Here is a 21,309-nt window from a genome sequence, read left to right as displayed (position 1 = left end):
AGTGCGATAGATGGTGTCACCGAAATCGCGTGTAGGGAGTATTGTCAATTTAATGAGAGTCTGTTTAGCAGAGGAAGTGAAGGCGAGACGATGTCTATAAAGGAAACCGAGTTTAGCCCGGACCTTAGCCTGTAGTTGAGAAATGTGGTGTGAGAAGCATAGCGTGGAGTCTAACCAGATGCCGAGGTATTTGTAGGCAGAGACATGGTCCAGGATAGCTCCCTTACAACAGATCTGTCAGTATATGAACATTTAACGTAACCCTTAATTAACAAATGCTTGGCTAACATTTAAAACCTATGCTATTCAAGTTTGAAGAATATATAACAAGTTGGGGCTACTTACACCTGTGGATTTTTTTCTGTCAATGTCGGCACGTTTTCTGATGGTATGGAGGTGGGCTTATATCCGCACGTGCCAATGGTTAATTGACTTTACTCATTATTTCCGCATCGAGGATATACCTGAGTATCCTGCGACCATGCATTATTGGAGGACGGAGGCGAGGAGACATGAAGGATCCTTCATGTGTCGTTTAACCAATTAGAACATCCATAATGATGGTGGTTCATTTTTGGATGCCGAGTCAGTGAGGAGACGAGGACGGAGGAGAGGACGGATTTTGGTCACATGGAAGGCACCCTCTATGTGTGAAGAAGAAACTCAGAGTCTGGACCGAAATGCAAACACTGGTAGGCGAAGTATACTTTACAATTTCCCATTTGGCAGACGCTTTTATCCAAAGCGACGTACACATGAGATTTTAATACAACACAAGCAAGGATCTAGTCAGGAGAGAACAACGAGAGTAAGTGCCATAAAGCTAAGTTCTAGTCGGACAGGACATAGGTGGCAGCCACGAGGCAGTGCACAGAGGCAGATAAAGATTTTTTTTTTTAATTAGCAATTACACAGTCCATCAGGTGAGAAGGTGTTCACTAAAGAGCTGGGTCTTTAGCCTTTTCTTAAAGATTGAGAGGGACTCTCTCTCTCTCTCGAATGGAGTTTGGTAACTCATTCCACCACCAAGGAACCACAGGACAGAAGAGTCTGGATAGAGACTTAGGGCCTTGTTGTGGTGGCAGCACCAGGCGCCGCTCCTTGGCAGAGCGTAGTGAGCGGGAGGGAGCATAGACCTGAATGAGGGAGTTCAAGTAGGTGGGAACCGTTTTGGTTGCTGTTTTGTAGGCAAGCATCAAGGACTTAAACTTGATGCGGGCAGCAACTGGGAGCCAGTGGAGGGATATGAACAGTGGAATGACATGTGCTCTTTTGGGCCGGTTGAAGACCAGACGTGCCACCGCATTCTGGATCATCTGCAGAGGTTTGAGCGTACATGCCGCAGTAACTCAAAATCTGGCAGGTAATAGGTCATAGAAAGGCAAGAACCCTAAGACAACTCGGACGATCTGACAGATACTACAGAGAAACACAGACTATCTATACACTGAGACTGGCTGGGCAGGAAGGAGTCTAGGAGCTGATAGGATGACAGCAGGCAGGAAAAAGTCACAGGACTAATTGGCTGATGGCAGACAGGTGTGCAGGTGCAGAAGGAGGGAAACCAGTGGGCAAGGCAGGAACTACAGGACCTGAGGAGAAACAAAGAGAACACACAGACACAGAACACAGAGACAAGATTAGGGAGAGATGGAGGTAGAGGGAGATGGAGATGGAGAAGGAGATGGAGACGTAGATGCAGCTGTAGCCATGACAATATGTATGCCAAGCGGTGCGTAATGGCCATTATGGCTCACTGTATATAGGCCTACAGTAAAAGTCCCTCTTTGACATTGGACCTCTTTGAGTAAAAAGGCCATCACCTCATATAAGTTGGAAAACCAACTGCACAATATGGTAACAGCTATCAGTTGCTTGACTTTATTTGGTGAGCTTTATATTACGAAACATTTTTTCCTCAAAATTGTCACAGATACTTTTTTGGGGGGGTGGGGGGGCTATTTGCCTTTATTGTTATAGTTTTACAGTAGAGATAGACAGGAAAGATTAGGACAGAGGGTGATGACATGGGACAAAGGTCCTGGGCTGGATTAGCACCCAGGATGTTGCGTTTACATGGCACGTGCCTTAGACTACTGAGACACCAGGATGCCCCCACAGATACATTTTTAATAATAGCATTTTATAAGAGCCAAGTTTAAAGTCTTGACTTTTTGTAAGTGTACAGTAGCAGCCTTTTGTCTGGACTAAGCTCATCCTTTCAGTGTGTCATGCCCTTGTATTTAGGAAACCTTTTTCTTTACATTACAACTTTTTTGTTATATTTCAGTGATAAATCAACATTTAGAGGTGGAAGATACTTTGAGACAAAACTCTGAAAAAAGCTGAATTCGTTCAGAAAAGTAAATTACTGTCATTCATTAAAACAGCTTTTTGTGGACTCTCCTATTGTCAGTCAGTCAATGTAAGACTGTTACTGTATTATGTACAGTAGTGTCCTTCACTATACTTTAGTTATTATGCAGCTGAGTTTATCTTTTTGAGTGTATTGACTTGTTAGACTTGAATCTCAAAGGTCAACATCAAACGTTTTATTTTTATTTTTTGAAAGCACCAATAAAATGTATGCGCATACTGGTACTGTACGTACTGGTACTCTAAACACCACTGTATCTGATGGTCACATTAATCAACAGTTCAACAGCCTGTAAAAGAATAAAGCTGTTGTCATGTGAAAACCCCATAACTCCAGTTTGGTGATTTTTATGTTTTCACTTCAATTGAAGGATTACTTGGTCTTCTGTGGGTTGAGAAAATTCTTCAACACTGAGCTTATGAAAACCTTCCAAAAACCCATTGGATAAACTACAAAATGCATGGTGGTCAAGCTCAAGGTAAGGCTGTTTTTCTTAGTTCCTGAGAAGTCAACATTTTGGAGATATGAGGTTTTCACCCAACACGTTGGAATCGCAGGATAGTGCTTGTTATTATTGTGCCAGATATTTTGTAGCCGAAAGGAAGTGGATTTCAGTGAAAAGCTACAGAATTTTGGTATCTTGGATTTTTACACAACAATTTGGATCTTTGAAATACCTCTACCCCAAATGAATAGGCTCGTAATGTGGAGGTGTTGGCAAGGATTCAAGGATTCAACATCACATTCTGGGTTCCAACCCAAAGTGAGAATAAAAAGAAACGTGATAATGAACATGAAACACAGAATGGAGAGCATATTAAAGTTTTGTTTGTCCAGTTTACTGCACTTCAGGTGACTGTCAATGGAGTGAAATAGTGAATGTTATGCTTGTTAAAATATAAAATGCTGAGGTTAAACATTAATGGACACTGTTCAAAGGTGATCCTGTGGTGGTCTTTTTCCACAAAGCAACACAAAGGAGACAATCAACACCCTCAACATGGCTGATTTTGGAGAGATCCTGAGGAACATTGGGGAATTTGGTTTATTCCAGCATCTCATTCTTTTTGCCCTTTGCTTTCCAAATATAAACATGCCTTTTCACTTTGCAAGCTTGCTTTATGTCGAGTCAGAGCCAGGCCGACACTGTAACACAGACTGGATCCTCAGTGCTGGTCCTAACCTAACCACAGATGAGCAGCTGAACTTGACTCTGCCCCGGGAGAAGGATGGGACCTTCAGTAGGTGTCAGATGTTTGTCCCTGTGGACTGGGACATTGATGCCATCAGGGAGTATGGACTCAATGAGACCACAGTGTGCCAGAATGGATGGGTGTACGACAAGAGTCTGTATGAAGCCACCATAGTCACTGATGTAAGTTGGACTGAGTGTGACGCTTTGATAATAATGTTCAAGTATTAAATCATAAAATCCTTTTCAATGTATCACACAGTATCTTTCGTTTGATGTCGGGTTTCTATTTTTTTAGTTTGATCTAGTTTGTGATAAAGCAAACCTGGTGGAAGTTGCACAAACAGTGTTGATGGCTGGTGTTCTTGTTGGTTCTCTCTTATTTGGACCTTTTGCTGAATCGTAAGTGAATGTCAAGTGGTAAGAAATTGTGTCGTTTATGCTGTATCATCTTCATCATCATCATCATCACCTTCTGTATCGTCTTCAATCAATCAATCTCTGTGTCTTCCAGGTTTGGCCGCAAACGAGCAACTCAAATTCCAGTGGTTGTGATGTTCATATTTAGTGTAACAAGAGCGTTGTGTCCCAACTTCTACTTATATTTAGCGTCACAGTTTATGGTGGGGATTGGAGGTGGAGGCTTTCGAGTCAACTCTATTATATTGGGTACAGTATACTCTTTACTCATTTGAAAGTACAGTTTTCACTATTGTTTAGGCAGCTGTTATATCGCGCCATAGAATTCTCCAGATGCTGTATGGAGCAACTTACTTGGGACAAGATATACAGTAAAATTAATCAGAGATGTAGAGATAACAGTAACATTTAGCTGGTGTGGCAGAAAAAAACAGGTGACCTGTCCAAGTACTGTAGGGATTTCAGGGCCATTCTCATTCAAAGAATTTCACTGTTGAAAGCGAAATAATACAATTGCCAAAACAATTCTCTAAATATAAATTGTTTCAACTATCCTGGAATAAGTATAGGTCCAAATACAACATAAAAAACTTAGTAAGCTTGCCATTTCTTGCAGTGTAGTTTGATTTGATTTAATTTTATTATAGTGTCATTCTCCATACAGATGCTGAGCCCTCATAGGCTTACAAGACACTGTAAGTGAAACAAATTGATCTAAGTAGTATTAGATATCTCTATTGGCTACATAATTGTGACATTTTTGACATGCAGCGGCAACAAAAGATGTGGATGTATGTAAATTAACAGCAGAGAGTGGGGCTTGGTTAGCCCCAAAGGAATGCTAGATGTCTATGTCATTACTAGCATCCCAAAGATCTTTATCCAACTCACTGTTAACAAGAACTTCATTTAGCAACGCTTTCCAAACGGCAGTTCCTTACAGCAGTGAAGTTAGAAGTTTGTGCCCGGTTGAACAAAAACTCTTAGTTAAGTTTTATACCATAAGTTCTCTTTAATGTTCACCTTGAACTCAAGTGAGTTGCACAAAACCCACTTATCTCCCCCCTCAGGGAATATCCTTAGATAAATCTGCAGATAAGGAAAGATCCTTAAGTCATCCTTATATTATGGGTTGCACTTAAGGAAATTTCCTTTCCTTAAATGTTAAGGGGCCTCCCATGGTCTCTTAAGTATTTGTGCCATTTTTATATTGCTATTATTTAGAAATTAATTAATATTACTGTCAAAGAAAATTGTTTTATGTGTAGGACGCTTCAGGCTGGCTAGCCAGACAGACAAATATGCTTCCAACGTTCTTGTTGGCAAGATTGAAATCCACAAAGCTAGCAGCTTGTTCAATGCATTTTCCCATTAGCTAGCTTGCAGCCAGTCCGTTTCTAGTAAACAAAATTGATACTCTGTATGAAATAAGTATCTATGGCATGGTTTGGTGTCACAAAAATGTAAACTTTGATGAAATTGCAAGGGGAGCTGTGAGTTTTGTAGATGTTTTGAAATAATAGCGATCTCTGCTGAGCATCTGCAGATCGCACAGAGCGGTTGCCATGGTAACGAGGGACTCAACTGCGTTGTTACAGCTGAAACTACTGTAAAACACTAATTACAAGCCCTTAGCTAAGGAGATCATTTCAGGGGGTTCATGGAACGCTCCTAAAGAAACACCTGGCCTCAAGGAATTATTTGCCTAAAGGGACAAACCTAAGTTTGACACCGAAGGTTTTTCATGCAACTGGGCACTCAGATACTCACCAGTTGATGCGCCTTTAAAACATCAAAAGCTCTGTGTCCTTGGTGGCTCAAACTTACATTGAGTGTCCTTGGGCTTAGTATCATGTACACGCCACCATAAAAGTTTCAATAGAGTCCTCCGCTTTCACAAAATACAGCTTTTTGGAGCCAAATTGCTACCACACTGATGACGTTGACTGCACGCACGCACAGCGTCATCAGCGTGGTGATGCGACATCTCACTAAGCGTTACCTGACTGACTGACTGACCTGAATTTGGCTTGTGATGCCCTTGGCTGTGCCGTGGGAAATATCAGTTACTCAATATCAATCTGTAACACTTACTGAGGGCCAATGTAGAATAAGAATGGTAATGTAATGTGCTGACATATAACATGCACCACTACTATAATACAAAATATCAATAAAGGCTTAACTCAATGTATGGGCTGTATCTATTGGCAATGATAACATTAGGTACACTCAAGGAGGATAGAATGGACAAGGGCGAGGTTTTAGAAAAAAGTGTAACAATTGACATTTATTCAAAATCAATGTCTTCAGTGTAAGAGCTCATATATCATCAATTGATCCAGTAAAATAACCATTCAATGTATATTGAATTCTATTCAACAGGAACAATACCGGCAAGTATATATATTTCAGTGTTCATCTACCCGGGTAGTGTGATTTTGTTTTGCAAAGATCTTAGCTGAGTTATCAAGAAGAGACGAGTGTGCTCCATTCCATGGACACACGATGAGGCAAAAGTTGGGACGTCACACCCTCCACGCATGCTGGCCCGCACTCCGCTCCACGAGGCTCACTGGGTTGGGCTCTGGCTCACCATCTTGTTCATTCAGAATCCACTCTTGCAAAAGGGTATAAACAAGACTAGGTCAAAACATATGGCTAGACCATGTATGGGTGTGCCACATGCCACGGCAGTAAGCCCTTGGCGTGCTGAAACCTCCATGCTCCATGCTTGTCTGTGTCTCTCTCTCCACCAACAGAACAGAGGACTTCAGGTGGACTGAGCTCGCACATATGCATAAAATAAAATGGCGATATGATATAATTGTATAGATTCTACTTTAGCTTCAGCTTACATGCATGATATTGGTCAGCCTGCTTACTGTGTGGGAGAAACAAGATGGGGGAGAAAACGAAACTTAACTTTGCTCTGTGATCCTATGATGTGCCACGTGCCACGGCCGACCAGTGGTGTAACTTGATCACTCAGTCAGTCAGTCACTCAGTCAGTCAGTGAGTGACAGACATTCGCGTTTGTAGGGCTGGCCCCGCTGTTGCGGTCCAGCCAAAAAAACAACCTGCATACAGCGGTAGTTGTAGCTTAATTAAAATCTATAGCTCTTTGCTGTATAGTGATCTCTGTCTATGAAAATAGCTGTGTACTGTAAATAAATTAACTCAATAACCTTAGCCTTTAATGTATGGCTTCCAATACAATACATAGCAACATTAGCTACAAAATTTACAAGACTACATCGTGAAATCAAACAGATCACAAACATTCAGTCTGTCTCCGATTGCTTTTTAGAATCTCTAGCATACATAACAAGGATGCATAACGTGGCACATAGCCACAGGATGTAAACGTACGATGGGGCCAAAGTTAGCCAGCATGCTAAGCTAGGCTAATATCAACGCGATTTGAGTCCAAGTGAAACTCACCGGAGGTGAAATGCAATGAAATGGATGACGCTTGTGGGTCAAAACCTTCGGTTTTCAAGAGTAGGAGTCTTCTTAATGTAAAATCTAAAAGATACAACTCAGTTGATGAACATTAGAGAAGGTTACAAGTATATCAAAGTTTCACGAAGGGATATCTGTGCTCCAGTGTCTCTTGCATCAGTCAAAAGAGAACACTCTGCAGCGTGCATGCGCACTCTGCTGGTGAAAAAAGGAAACTACATGATGTTAACTCTGTATGCTGATAGTCAGTGCAACTAATGTGGGTTACAAATCTAATAAACTGTTTTAGTTTAAGTAAAAAGGACATCTTCTCAGTCTCCAGTACTCCAGTAGTAAGATTACACTAAACGCAATGAGGAAATAAGTGAAAGCAGCAAAATTATTCTCTAGTAAAGCGAGATTATTTGACTCGAAATATGTTGAGATCAGTTTGATAATGGTAATTCAAGTTAAAATCACATCCTAAAGTTATTTGGGGTTTTTATGTGGTATTATAAGCTTTAATCTTATACCAGCAATCACTTGAGTATGAATGAGTAGCTGTTACATTTTTTTCTTGATTTTTTTGTTTCTCAATAAAAAGTAAATTTTTCTTACTATTGTTATTTTCTTCCTTGCAGCCACTGAATGGATTGGGGTGACCAAACGATCATTCGGAGCATGTGTGAGTCAGATATTCAGTGCGTCCGGCCAGTGCATCCTTGCTGGCATTAACTACTTCATCCGTGACTGGAGACTGGTCCAGTTGGTCACGGCGGCACCAATTGCTGTTGTTGTTATTTACATATGGTGTGCATTTATCACATTTATCATTTTTGATGACCCTTTCGTTTTTTACTGTAAAATTGTAGATTATTACGAAGTGTCATTTTACTAATGTACATGCTTGTTTCTATCAGGTTTATTCCAGAGTCTGCCAGATGGTTGATGGACAGAGGAAGGACAGAAGAAGCTAAACAGTTGATTCTCAAGGTAGCAGCAATCAACAAACGCACTGTTCCAGACTCTCTGTTGGAAAAGGTACTGTCTCTTCACAAGAACTTACTTTTTTTTGCTAAACATCAATATATGATTGCCAAATTAATTGTGATACCTTGGTATAATTACCAAAACGAAACAAGTCCATGGTTGAAATGGTTGGTAAAACCACATTTCACATAAACCCTGATACTTCCTGTTGTAAAGGTGGTGTTGCTTTTTGCCCCTCCCCCTCCTTAGCATCGCTCCATGTGCATTTGTTTGTAATAACAACCTTTGATAACAGCGAATGTGTATTCACTGTTCCACCTTCTGCCATTGGGACAATAGGGACATTAGGGACTTTTGTTCCCTCAGTAAGGCCTATCAGGAGGTCGCCTCGTACAATCGCTACAATTGCTGCCAATCGCTGGCACGCCTCTTTCTGCACTGAGCCAACCGCAAGAGTCCTCTGAAGTGTGACATAATTTCAGCCAAAATGAGGGATTCCAGATCCCACCCCCTTTCAGGCTAACGTGAAAATGAAGAGGGGTGTAAATGATTGCCTTTAACTATGTCCAACACTAATATTGATTATTTTTGCTTTTGGGGTTAGCCTGGAAGCCAGGCTCTATTATGCAGTTCTTTATTTGTTGAGGTGGATTCTGATGGGTTTTGAAGGTGTAATGAAATTTAAAAACAAAATCGAATCGCTAGCCATACTTAGCATTCCAGCATTTGCTTGCTCTCTTTCATAGCTTTTTTTGAAGCCATGAATACAAAAATTTTAAAAAATAGGAGCACACAGCAAACTCTAGGAGCACAAATTAGATATGAATGTTGTATCCCCGTCAATGAGAATGGAGAGGTAGAAAATACAGAGACTTCCGGTCGATGGCGTGCTAGAGTACACGCGGGGGAGGAGAGCTCTCAAACATAACTTGTTTAAATACCATTTTTGCGCTACTACTACAACACATTAAACTTTCAACTTACTAACAAATATTAACGGAGACCATATGTCAACCAAAATGTCTAAACTTAGAAACAGAAAAGAGGAAACAGTATCGTCTTTGGACGAACAGGCCACGGGAACAAAGACGGCGGAGACATTCACGTTCGCTATGCTAGTAGCTGAACTCGAGAAGAACCGGGCTAGCATCACGGAAGAGCTGACAAACTCGATCAAGAACTCGCTTTCGCCAATTCAGAAGTCGTTGGACTCCGTTCGACTCACGGTCGAGTCTTATGGTAACCGTCTCACTGACACGGAGACTGCGCTCTCAGATCACAGCGACAGGATTGTTACGCTGGAAGCCGCAGTGACTGAACTGAAAACTGCCGTAGTGGACCTCAAAGCTGAGAATAACAGCCTCAAAGACCAGCTGGACGATTACGAGAATCGTGCCAGGCGCTGCAACCTTCGTGTGATTGGAATTCCCGAGGGTAGCGAGGGCCAGTCTCCATTAAAATTCATGTCTGAGCTTCTCGTTGAAATTCTGAAGGATGAAAGCTTCACCAACCCACCAGAGCTGGACCGTGCCCATCGGGCACCGATGCCCAAGCCTGGGCTAGGTGAGCGCCCACGCCCGTTTATTCTCTGTTTTCATCGATATCAAGAAAAGAACCGTGTACTCCAGCTGGCAGTCGAGAAGCGGCAACTTTTCTACCGAGGAAAAAAAATCTTCATTTTCCAGGATCTGAGTTCACGGCGAGCCGGGAAACGGAATGCATACAAGAGAGTCAAGTCGCTGCTCTATGAAAAGGGGATAAAGTTCGGCATGCGGCACCCAGCGACGCTCCTGGTATATTATGAAGGGACCCGATACTCTTTTGAGTCTGCAGAGGCGGCTGAGACCTTCTATGACCAGCGCATTGGAACGAAGGTACCGGGCTAAGCTGACAAAGTAGGCTAGTCAAGTTGGCAGGCAAGCTGGTGAACTAACCGGGATGTGAAATAAGCTATTTGAACATTTTGCACAGTGCCCAAGAAGTGCATTGGAAGGGACACCTTGCCCGGACTGATTATCTGATAACACTTTCGAGTCAATCGCGACAAGGTGAACCTTTTTTTTTTTTTTTTTTTTTTCTTTTCTCCATGAACATTTGGCTTTTCTGTACACTCTGTTAGGATAATATAGGTGTACAAGGTATGTTACTAAAGCCACGTTTGTTTGTTTGGTGTAGTTTTTTTTTTTGTTTTTTTGTTTTGTTTTCTGGTTTGTTTTATTTTTACTACCCTACACAATCTCTTTAATATAAAAGCACTGAGTGCATTACAGTGAAAGAACGTTATAGATAACTCAAGTTATGTTTTCCCGATGGTTGGTTGACTCGATGGCTTGTTTGCTATTTACTTGGTGCCATCATCTGTAGTAGACTTAGTTATATAACATACCTTATATAAAATCATGTTATATTGCATTCTAAGTTTCATTCTAACAATGTTATGTTTTGTTTTGTTTTACTTTCATCATTCACTGTTACTGGAATTATACTTATCTAAACCCATAGTGGACTGTTAAATCAGTCTGGGGGCATGGAAGGGTTAGTTCTACCACAGACACCCACGTGAGGGCGATCTTGTCCTATAGACTGGCTAGCAGTACCAAACCGCTCAAATGAGCATACTGGGGCCCTCTATACAGGACCAATGGCGCTATCTTAGCTAAACTTTTTTTTTTTTTTTATATGGATATAAATATATAAATATACCTATATAATTTTGGTATGGTAAACTAAGTTGTTCGATTATGGCATTATATGCATACTTTTTTTTTTTTCTTCTCCTTTTTATTTCTTAGGTTGTAAGAACTTGGAGAGTTCTCCCAAAGAAAATAGGTAGTTTACAATGTTACTTTTCGGAAGTTATGTGTTTATCACAGAAAGGGTGGGATGGGACACACAGAGATTCTTTCTTTGCTGCTTTTTTCTGCTCAGGTCTATTTCTTACTTTGATCAGGGATTATGACTATGGTTAATTATACTGTTTTATCTTTCAATGTTAGGGGGTTGAACTCGCCATTCAAGCGTACTCGAGTTCTGGATTTTTTGAGAAGGAAGGACGTAGATGTGGCTCTCTTGTCTGAGACCCATCTTAAACCAAATGATGTACAACGAATGCAAAATAGTCGGTACAAAGCGGTTGCCTTCTCTGGAGATGGCTCAAGGACGAAAGGGGTAATGATTTTAATGAAACGTAACATAAATCTTTCAATTGAAAAATCCAGCTCAAATGATTCAGGGAGACTAGCCTATTGTGGGGTTTCTATTCAGGGGAAAAAAGTTGCATTTGTGAGTATCTACGCCCCAACGGTCTTTGACCCTGCTTATTTTCCATGGCTGACCAGAGAGCTACTGAATTTGACCGATTATTCACTTATTATAGGGTCTGATATGAATACATTTTTTGACTATAACCTAGACAGGTCTAATACAACTACTACACGTTCCCAAACCTTAGCCTCCAGGGCTCTGTGGAATTTTGCTAAGGATCTCAATCTGGTTGATATTTGGAGGATACAAAATCCAACAGCTAGAGATTATACGTATTTCTCCCCGCATCATAAAATGTTTTCAAGGATTGATTATGTTCTCTCCACCCCAGATCTGACTTCTGTGGCGGGGAATGTTGAATTTCTGCCCCGAAGTATCTCTGATCATAATGCAATATTAACTACATTTAACTTGGATTGTATTCAAGGCAGACTGTCTAGGTGGAGATTTAATACTACATTACTTAAAAATAAAGAATATCTTTTACAGCTTAAGCCCAAATTGGAGGAATTTATCAACTTTAACAAAGAATCGGTTTCGGATCCAGCATTAATCTGGTCTGCAATTAAAGGCTTTCTACGGAATAATGCTATTGGCTTCTCCTCGCACCTTAAGAAATCTAAAATACAAGCTATTTCTCAGTTAGAACAATCGTGTAGTGAACTAGAAAGGGAGCTTAAATCCAACTACAGCAATGAGGTGGCGCTAAAGTTAAAGACAAAAAGGGCAGAATTAAACAATTTATTGAGGCAACGCGTTGAGTTCTTAATGCACATCACTAAGCATAAATATTACACTGATCGCAGTAAACCAAGCCGCCTTCTTGCATTGACATTGAAGCGACAAGATAACAAATTTAATATTTCATCAATAAACTGCCCAGAAAAAGGACAGGTTTCCAAAACAACTGACATAAACGATGCCTTTAAGTCATTCTTTGCCAATTTATACTCCTCAGAGGACCTATTCTCCCAAGATCTATTTCACTCCTTCTTTGATCATTTAAATTTGCCTATTTTATCTGATGAGGATTGTAGGGATCTAGACACTCCTATATCCTTAGAGGAACTGTATAAAGCCATAAAATTAACTAATAAGGGACGCTCCCCAGGCATAGACGGCCTTCCAGCTGAATTATATCTAGAACTATGGAGTATCTTGGGACCTATTTGGCTGTCCACCATTAACTCAGCTATAGAGAAAGGCTATTTTCACCGAGATCTCAACACGGCACTTATCACAGTTCTACCTAAACCTGGTAAAAACCTTCAAGACTGCTCCAGTTATCGGCCTATATCCCTAATTAATGCAGATATAAAAATTTATGCTAGAGTCATTGCGCTGCGCCTAGAGAAGGTCATAGGAGCTTTGATCAACCCAGACCAAACAGGATTCCTAAAGGGTCGATTAGCATCTGACAATGTTCGTCGTGTTTTGCATATTATTTCCGAAACAAAAAAGATAGACTCGCCCAGTGGACTTCTATTTCTCGATGCCGAAAAGGCCTTCGATCGACTAGAATGGAGATATTTATGGAATGTTTTAGAAAAATTTAAGTTTGGTCCAAAGTTCATCAAAATGGTTCAAGTTTTATATGCTAATCCCTCCGCCAGGGTCTCCACGGGAGGACTTTTTTCAGACCTTTTTAATATCTTTCGTGGGTCCAGACAGGGGTGTCCGGCCTCACCCTTAATATTCAACCTTTCATTAGAACCGCTGGCCCAATATATACGACAGAGCCCATTGGTTGCCCCAATAATAATAGGAACCATGTCCCATTCTGTTTCTATGTATGCAGATGACACGCTTATATATCTCTCAAATCTGCAATACTCCCTTCCAAATGCTCTCAAAATTATAGAACACTTTGGGACATTGTCTGGCTTTAAAATTAATCATTCCAAGTCGATTCTAATGTTACTTAATACGGACACAGGCAGAATGGGCGTTATGCCCTGCATACCCGTGGCACATAAGGTGACATATTTAGGTATAGAGATTAGCCCCTGTGTCTTTGCAATAGCAAAGAACAATTACTCCTCCATTTTGAGGAAGATTGAGGACGATCTTGGGAGATGGAAGCCTCTTGCATCATCAATACCGGCCCGTATTGCCACAATAAAAATGAATGTGCTCCCCCGGATTAATTTTGTTAGTTCGATGCTACCATTGTCACCCCCAGTAAATTATTGGAAGAAGCTTGACTCATTGTTAAAGAATTTTGTTTGGAATGGAAAGCGACCGCGCATTAAGTGGTCAACCCTGCAAAGAAATAAGTCTCAAGGTGGGTGGGCCTGCCCAAATTTTAAGCTTTATCATTGGTCTTTTGTGCTGCGCTCTTTACACTACTGGTTTGATACAGAGATGCATTGTCCTTGGAAATACTTAGAACAAGAGCTGGTTTCACCCTTAAGGCTCCGGGATGTGGCCTTCTCTGGGCTAAATCATAGGAAATGTACTGTACAATATGGACCAATAATATCGTACACAATACAAACTATGGCAAATGTGGAGAGATACCTAGGCTTCAAGTCAAAATGGCACAAACATTCACCTATCTGGCATAACTTAAATCTGTTGTCAGATGGCAAACCCTTTGCTGTGGAATCATGGGCCCAAAAAGGCATAAGAATATTGGATGATGTTTCAGGTCAGCAATCAATTCTTGACTTCCCAGACTTGATATCCCGCTTTGGTATTTCAAGACACTCGTTATTTTTCTACTTTAGGCTGAGATCAGCTCTTAGGGCATACAAAGTTCCCTGGGGACCAGACTTAGCTAATCACCCCATAGTGTCTTTAATAGAGAAAGCACCACAAAAGGGGATAGTCTCTTACATTTATGACTGCCTTATGTCACATCCCTCTGCAAAAATATCTGGGTTTAGGATGTGGGAGAACGATCTGCCCCAGTGTGAAGGGGTCATAGACTGGAGTGTTGTATGGGATAATGTCTTTGGCGCATCTAAAAACCCAAATCATCAGTTAATTCACTATAAAATCTGTCACAGAACATACTTGACACCACGTAAAAGACACTTGATGGGTTTGGCCCCCCACCCATACTGTACATTTTGTGGTCAGGGGACTTTGGGTACTCTGATGCATGTCTTATGGGAGTGTCCAGATGTGCAAAGGTTCTGGGTTGAGGTAGTGAAAAAGGTGTCTAACTTGGTGGGAAAACGCTTCCCCTTAGACCCTGTTCTCCTCCTGTTGAGTGACAACTCCAGGTTCGAGATCTCAGAGAGAGAGCGCAAACTTTGGTTGGCTGGCATGACGGCAGCAAAAAAAATCATAGTTTTACGTTGGCTACCTCCCCACCAATTGTCATTAAAGCATTGGTTACAAGCTCTCCTTGATGTGATATACTTGGAGTTGTCATCAGCAAGGATTAATAGTGTTAAAACACAAACATTGGACATGTGGAGAAGTGCTGCCGAGAATGTTAAAACTATGTTATTGGCATGAATTTAAAGTGTCCTTTTGAATTTTCACCCCCCCTTTTTCTTTTTCTTTTTCTTTTTCTTTTTCTTTTTCTTTTTCCTCTTTGTATAACTGCAATTTTACTTTGTATGTACTTAATACCCTGAGCCTGATTATTTTACATTTAACTGGATATTGCTTCTTTTATTTTAGGACCTGTTCTCTCTGTTTTGTGTGCCCCTTGAAGGGAGGGACAGTTGGTGGGTGGGGGGTAGGGGGTGAAATGTAATGTAATCTGCACTATTTTGTATGCTCCTATGTACGTCATTCACCCTCTAAAAGGGAAACTTAAAAATCTAAAAATAAAAAACATTTAATTACAAAAAAGAATGGAGAGGTAGCATGCCACTTGAACACTAACAGCCAGGTTACTCTTAATGGAGTCTGCTATCTCCCAGTCATCGTGGCACAATGGACGTCATTATCACAAGTTGGATTTATGTCTGAACTTTGTGAAGCTCCTCGGCTACAGTGCTGTATGCGACATGTAACAAACTAGCTTACTTTGTTTCAGTAAGCCAAGTTAAACATGTTTCAACTTTTATTACCTTGTCTTTATCATGCAAGGATGGATGGTGATCTGGAGGATGCTGTAGTATGTAAGATGTGTTTGACCCATTGTGTTCTTCAACAACCCCCGTCATTTTTGAGGAATCCAAAATACTCCCACCCTACTGATTTAAGGCACTTTTTGATGGATAAAAAGCTAGGATGTTGTATCCTCTCTGTTAGCTAATATAGCCTCCACACCAACACACAAACAGTGATTCACTCTTGTGAGAAGTTTTGACAGGAGCAATCTTGTGCGAACATGAGGCTGCATTCAAGAGCACAGAATCGCAGACAGAGATCAGAGAACCTTGGCGTTTTAAAGAGCGGCTAATAGTGACATTAATGTCACTAAACGCTCTTTGGCGATTTAAAGAGCGGCTAATGGTGACATTAATGTCACTATTAGGGATACAGCGATTAACCAATTGGTTAATCGCTGTATCCCTACTTTCACACCATTGCCCCTAAATTTAACCTCTCATTCGCATTTTTTCCACAGCGCAACTGAGGGCATCACAAGGGAAATTCCGGTCAGGCATTCAGTCAGTCAGTCAGTCAGTCAGTCAGGTAACACTTAGTGAGATGTCACTTTGCGAGATGGCCTCTAGAGGGCATCTTTGTCTAAGAGATGGCCTCTCACCTATGGGTAAATGCCACATTGGATCTCACACATTGAGCCACAGTTTTTGCCATAAATTTACAGACACTTCCAAAACTTAGGTTAGGTTAGCTAGCAAGCCAGCTAATACGACTATCATCTTGTGCAGTGTGCACATATATTTTGGTTGGCTCATTGCAGAAAGTGATGTGCCAGAGATTGGCACGCTGCTGCCTGACAGGCCTCACTGAGGGAACAAAAGTCTCTCCGACTAAATATTTAGCTACGTTTGCACATGTGACAATTAAGCATTTTTCCCACAATCTCCACAATGAGTGGTAATTGTGGGAATTAGGGAATTGATATATGATATAATAGAATGACTTGAAGTTATACCTAATTATCTAATGATTACTTTGTTTTTAAATATATACTTGATCATTTTCTGCTAAATAATAGCCTATTAATGATATAATATTAATATTATATCATATTAGATAGCAAACAGATGGTGTGTAGTTGACAGTGATTTTTTTGAATACGAATAAGTACATAATAAAATAATATAATATTTAATAATATTTCGATTACAGATTGCTGGGAAAAAAACTGTGGAGAAAGCAGGCATAAGAGTTCTAATCAGATCACCTGTACTTAGGAAGTATTTCTTTATTATAACATTGGCATGGTAAGTTAAACTCCACAAATTTTATAAATGATTCAATATTAATACTAAAAACTGTATTATGTGTTTACTTATAATGCTGTGGTAGCACTTAACATAAATTCTGGTCTATAATACATTCATAACGCTTGAACAAGAGCTCCATAACAGCGACATGGGACATTCATGAACATTGGCTCAGTTCTTATGAGACATTTTCATTAGGTGTCCATGTAATGCGTATGTCATTTATGATCAGTGTTGGGGAAACTTACTAGTTAGTTTACTTTGTTACTTGCCCTAAATAGTAACTTGTTACATTACTAAGTTAGTCTTTATTAAAAGTAACTTGTTAGAGTACGAGTACAAGTAACAATCTACTGTTGTCTAAAGAAAACATCAAGGTAGCTTTCATTTACCTGGTTCCACAGTAAATAGTCAGATCACGGAAGCGTTAACTGATCCGGTCTGGTCTCAAAATAAACGGCAGAGGCTCACAAGCGCTTTCTTTTCGAACTCAACTGGCTGGATTTCCCCTAAATAATGGTGTCAATATCGGTCTTTTCCTCTCACTGTGCATTCGTTGGCTTCAGGAGACTTGGATTATGCTGCAAGAGCTGTATGGAGTAATTTTATAGATATGTTCTGTTCTATTTCTGCTCTTTTCGGAACTCTAAAGATCGGTCCCTAACGACTTCAATTTTTTTTGGACAATGCTGCTACGAAGTTGTGCTGGAAAGCTCCGAGTGTGTTGGTCTAACAAACTTCACCTGTGTTTCAACTGGCATGAGGATGAGTAGATAATGACTGAATTTTAATTTTTGGGTGACCTATTCCTTTAATAGACAGTCACAGTATAGAGAGACAGGAAAGACAGAGCAGAGAGAGGACATGACATGCAGCAAAGGGCACAGGCAGGATTCAAACCCGTGCCGCTGCGACTAGGACTTAGTCTTAATGGTCTAAAATGTTTCTTTGACATAAAAATGTAGAGCTGGAGTGTATCCAGATTCAGTCTCCGGAATATGTACAGCAAGGGATCCACATGACGTGGAAGTTATTATTATATTTTATTATAATATATGTTTTATTATATTTCACTTTTGTGTTATTTAAAAAAAAATTTTTTAGTTCAGTTATTTGTAACATTTCCAACTTTTGTAATGTTATATAGGTCGACGAGTGATTAACGAGAAATAGATGTATTTGGTTTTTCGAATCTATGCGCACAGTTCTCATTGATTGAGTCTACACGGTTCCCATTGATTGAAAGCCACTCAATTCAATTCAATTCAAGGTGCTTTATTGGCATGACAGTTCACAAACAAACAATATTGCCAAAGCATGTAACAAGAGATTAATCATCAATTAAATTATTAAATAACAAAAAAAATTAAGTAACAGAAAAATAATTCCATCCCCTCCCATGTATTATTGTGTATGTGTGTGCGCGCATGTGTGTGTGTGTGTGTGTGTGTGTGTTGCTGTGCATCCACTGTCTACTGACTATCATCATATGCCACTCTTGTCCACTTTCATTAGTGTAGATTCTCGCTCATAGAGTGAACTAGAACCACGCAGAGTCAACGTACTCTTTTGACTCTCATTCATCATTCACCGGAAGTCTTCCCTCTCTGACTCACGCATGGCCAACTGAATCAAATGTACAAAAGAATTCATTGAAAAAATCCTGAGTGAATAAATAATTGAATCTCTAAAAAGAGCTGAACTTCTCAACACTAATCTACGTAAGCAGAAGCCAACAGCCCGCAGAACAGCAAGAGAGGTACAATCAAGGTTGCCAGAGGGGAGGGGTGGTTAAAACAACATATATATAACATCTGACAAATTGTTTCATAACACACATTCTCATTGCTAACCATAATACATGTTTTTCAGTTAACAGTGGCAATTACTCAGACTTTTATTTTGAAATTTTCACTCAATAAATTGACGCTATTCCCACAAATGACATGAAAACATTAACCTGGCAAACGGTATCAACATACATGAATGAAGCATGTCCCATTAGAAAGCTGTTGTTCAGGAGTTATTAATGTTATATAATTGGCTAACAGTAATGTTGCCATTTTGTGACATTTTGTATCAAATATTTTTTTTATAGTGCAATTGTCTGTATTGTGCAATTGTCTGACAACATAAACAGATATGTCAATGAAAACACCTGTATTGTGTTATATAAGCTATATGGAAAAAACAAAATAAGTGATCACAGACAGAGTTGTAGGCAACAGAAAGTTGGCTTCTCATTGCTGGTAATAATGAGAACCGATCTATACCCTGCGGAAGTATGTCAGCCATGTTTGTGAAAAAGTTATATTTCTTATGTAACGTATGTAACTCTAGTAAGAGGATTTTCAATAGTCAAATGCTTTGTTTAGTTAATATGAGACATATCCCACCGTTAACATTGACTTTGGCTCGCTATGGAGTTCATGTAAGGTGTCCTGCTCATCTCTGCATGACTAATGCATTTTTTTCCTGTTTAAAATCTAAGGTTTTCATTGAATCTTTCCTACTACTGCATTTACTTCAACATGGGAAACTTTGGATTGGACATCTCGTTGACACAGCTTATGTTTGGTCTCACTGAACTACCAGCTCATTTACTTTGCATCTGGCTGTTAGAAGTTTTGGGGAGAAAATTATTACTAATGTCAGCACTTGTGATTGGGGGACTCTTGTGCATGCTCACCCTAGCTGTTCAAGGTAAGACACTTGGCAGACTTTAGTTAGCAAAAGGATGATTTTATGTTTTTGCTTTATTTATCACTCTATTTTTCATTTCAGGAAGTGCCATTGCTGTTACATCCTTAGTTATTGCAGGACGTTTTTTCATGATTGGGTCTATTTCCATATGCAATGTCTACATTCAGGAGTTGTTCCCAACATCTGTTAGGTAGGTGTTGACAGTTCATGTTGGGCCTCTTATGTGTGAACAATCCAGATCTGGGTGAAACAGCATATTAAAATAGTTTTATTGGTTTGTTTTAGCCTAGTTAGCAGCCTGATGAATGGCACTGAGTACTAGAAAGTTTACATTCACTAGAAAGCATTTGAGAGCATGTGTAGCAAGTATATTTGTTGATACTTAAAGACTTAAAAACATTTTATGAGTTGTTCTAATGTGACATCCTCCATCAATGTGGTATTCAATGTATGCTAAAAAAATGCAATTACCACTGCAAATACTATTTAACCCATTTCTCTCCTCTGTATCAGACAAACAGCTGCAGGATTAGGGGCCGTAACAATGAGAACAGGAGGGTTGTTGTCTCCATTGCTCAACATGTTGCCCATATATCACTGGGCCGCACCCACCATTGTCTTCAGCAGCCTTCTAATGATCAGCGGGGCTCTCACCTTCCTGCTTCCTGAGACAAGGAGAACAGAGCTACCTGATTCAACTGATGAGGCTGAGGGCAACAGGTGACGATGAAAATATATCTTCATTATTATACATTATGTCATACAGGTATATACTGTATCTCTTAGCTGTCCTTATATCATGGATTATACCCCTTCTCTGTCCTGTTGCTTTTTCAGAAATATGACCTCCATGAACACAGCAAGTGACTATGAAATGGACAACTGTCAATATCAACAATCAACCAAACTATAGAAATGTTTCAGAGGGTTTAGTCTTGGGGTTGTCATTGATCTTTATCTGTAAAATATGTCTGTTAATCTAAAAATTTTCATACACATTGAGACACATTGAGATTTCAAAAATATTTTTGGTCTCATCAATAACTTATATACATTTTTGCCTGGATTTATGGGTAGATTGTTGCTTTGTTGTAAAAGGTCCAAGTTGAAATATTATTGGTTCTATGTATGGTTCTTCAGTGATTCTGTGATAATACCAATAGAAACAGTTTCAGGGTATGTGATAAAGTGGTCTAACCAAGTGTTACTGATGATCCAGATTTATACATGATTGAGCCTCCTTATACTGCCTAAATGGCAGTTGAGTCATTTTTAAAGAATGAAATGAAAGAATAGATGAATTATTTAAAAAAATATATATATAATACAATAATGAATCATTTGTTTTTGAGACAGTGTGATACAGTATAATGTGCATCTTTAAATCACCTCAAAGAGAATTTCTGAATCTCTCAACTGTCACTGGAAGTGAGTCCCCTCATGAATACAAGCCAATGAACCACTATTTTGGACTGTTTCCTGTTTAGAGTAGATCACAGTTTGTACATAAACATAAGAAAAACTAGAAGGGCACTCGGAGAGCGCAGACCTCCGCCAAGGTTTGTGCTATTATTGCTTGTTCATGAGTCGGATCC

The 21,309-nt window shown here is 39.8% G+C and overlaps 1 protein-coding gene across 1 annotated transcript; it reads left to right on the top strand.

The window, feature by feature from the left end:
- The first annotated feature begins 3,377 nt into the window (after positions 1-3,377).
- On the top strand, positions 3,378-20,438 carry LOC139664224 (solute carrier family 22 member 13-like). Its single transcript, XM_071542975.1, has 9 exons — positions 3,378-3,752; positions 3,868-3,971; positions 4,084-4,238; positions 8,075-8,243; positions 8,354-8,474; positions 16,914-17,008; positions 19,503-19,714; positions 19,796-19,904; positions 20,228-20,438. The coding sequence occupies exons 1-9, from the start codon at positions 3,378-3,380 to the stop codon at positions 20,436-20,438; spliced, it is 1,551 nt and encodes a 516-aa protein (XP_071399076.1).
- The last annotated feature ends 871 nt before the right edge of the window (positions 20,439-21,309 follow it).

This window comes from Centroberyx affinis, unplaced genomic scaffold, assembly GCF_046629955.1.
Source record: "Centroberyx affinis isolate AG114_WGS23_722 - 3 ecotype Tasmania unplaced genomic scaffold, CSIRO-AGI_Caff_v1 ptg004204l_1, whole genome shotgun sequence".
Taxonomy (NCBI): Eukaryota; Metazoa; Chordata; class Actinopteri; order Beryciformes; family Berycidae; genus Centroberyx; species Centroberyx affinis.
Note: the sequence above shows the minus strand (reverse complement) of the source record. Positions and strands in the feature narration are given on the sequence as shown.

Coding starts and splice junctions, on each gene's coding strand:
- LOC139664224 (XM_071542975.1), top strand. CDS start 3,378: ATGGCTGATTTTGGAGAGATCCTGAGGAACATTGGGGAATTTGGTTTA. Junction 3,753..3,867: donor AAGCCACCATAGTCACTGAT/GTAAGTTGGACT, acceptor CTATTTTTTTAG/TTTGATCTAGTTTGTGATAA. Junction 8,475..16,913: donor CAGACTCTCTGTTGGAAAAG/GTACTGTCTCTT, acceptor TTTCGATTACAG/ATTGCTGGGAAAAAAACTGT.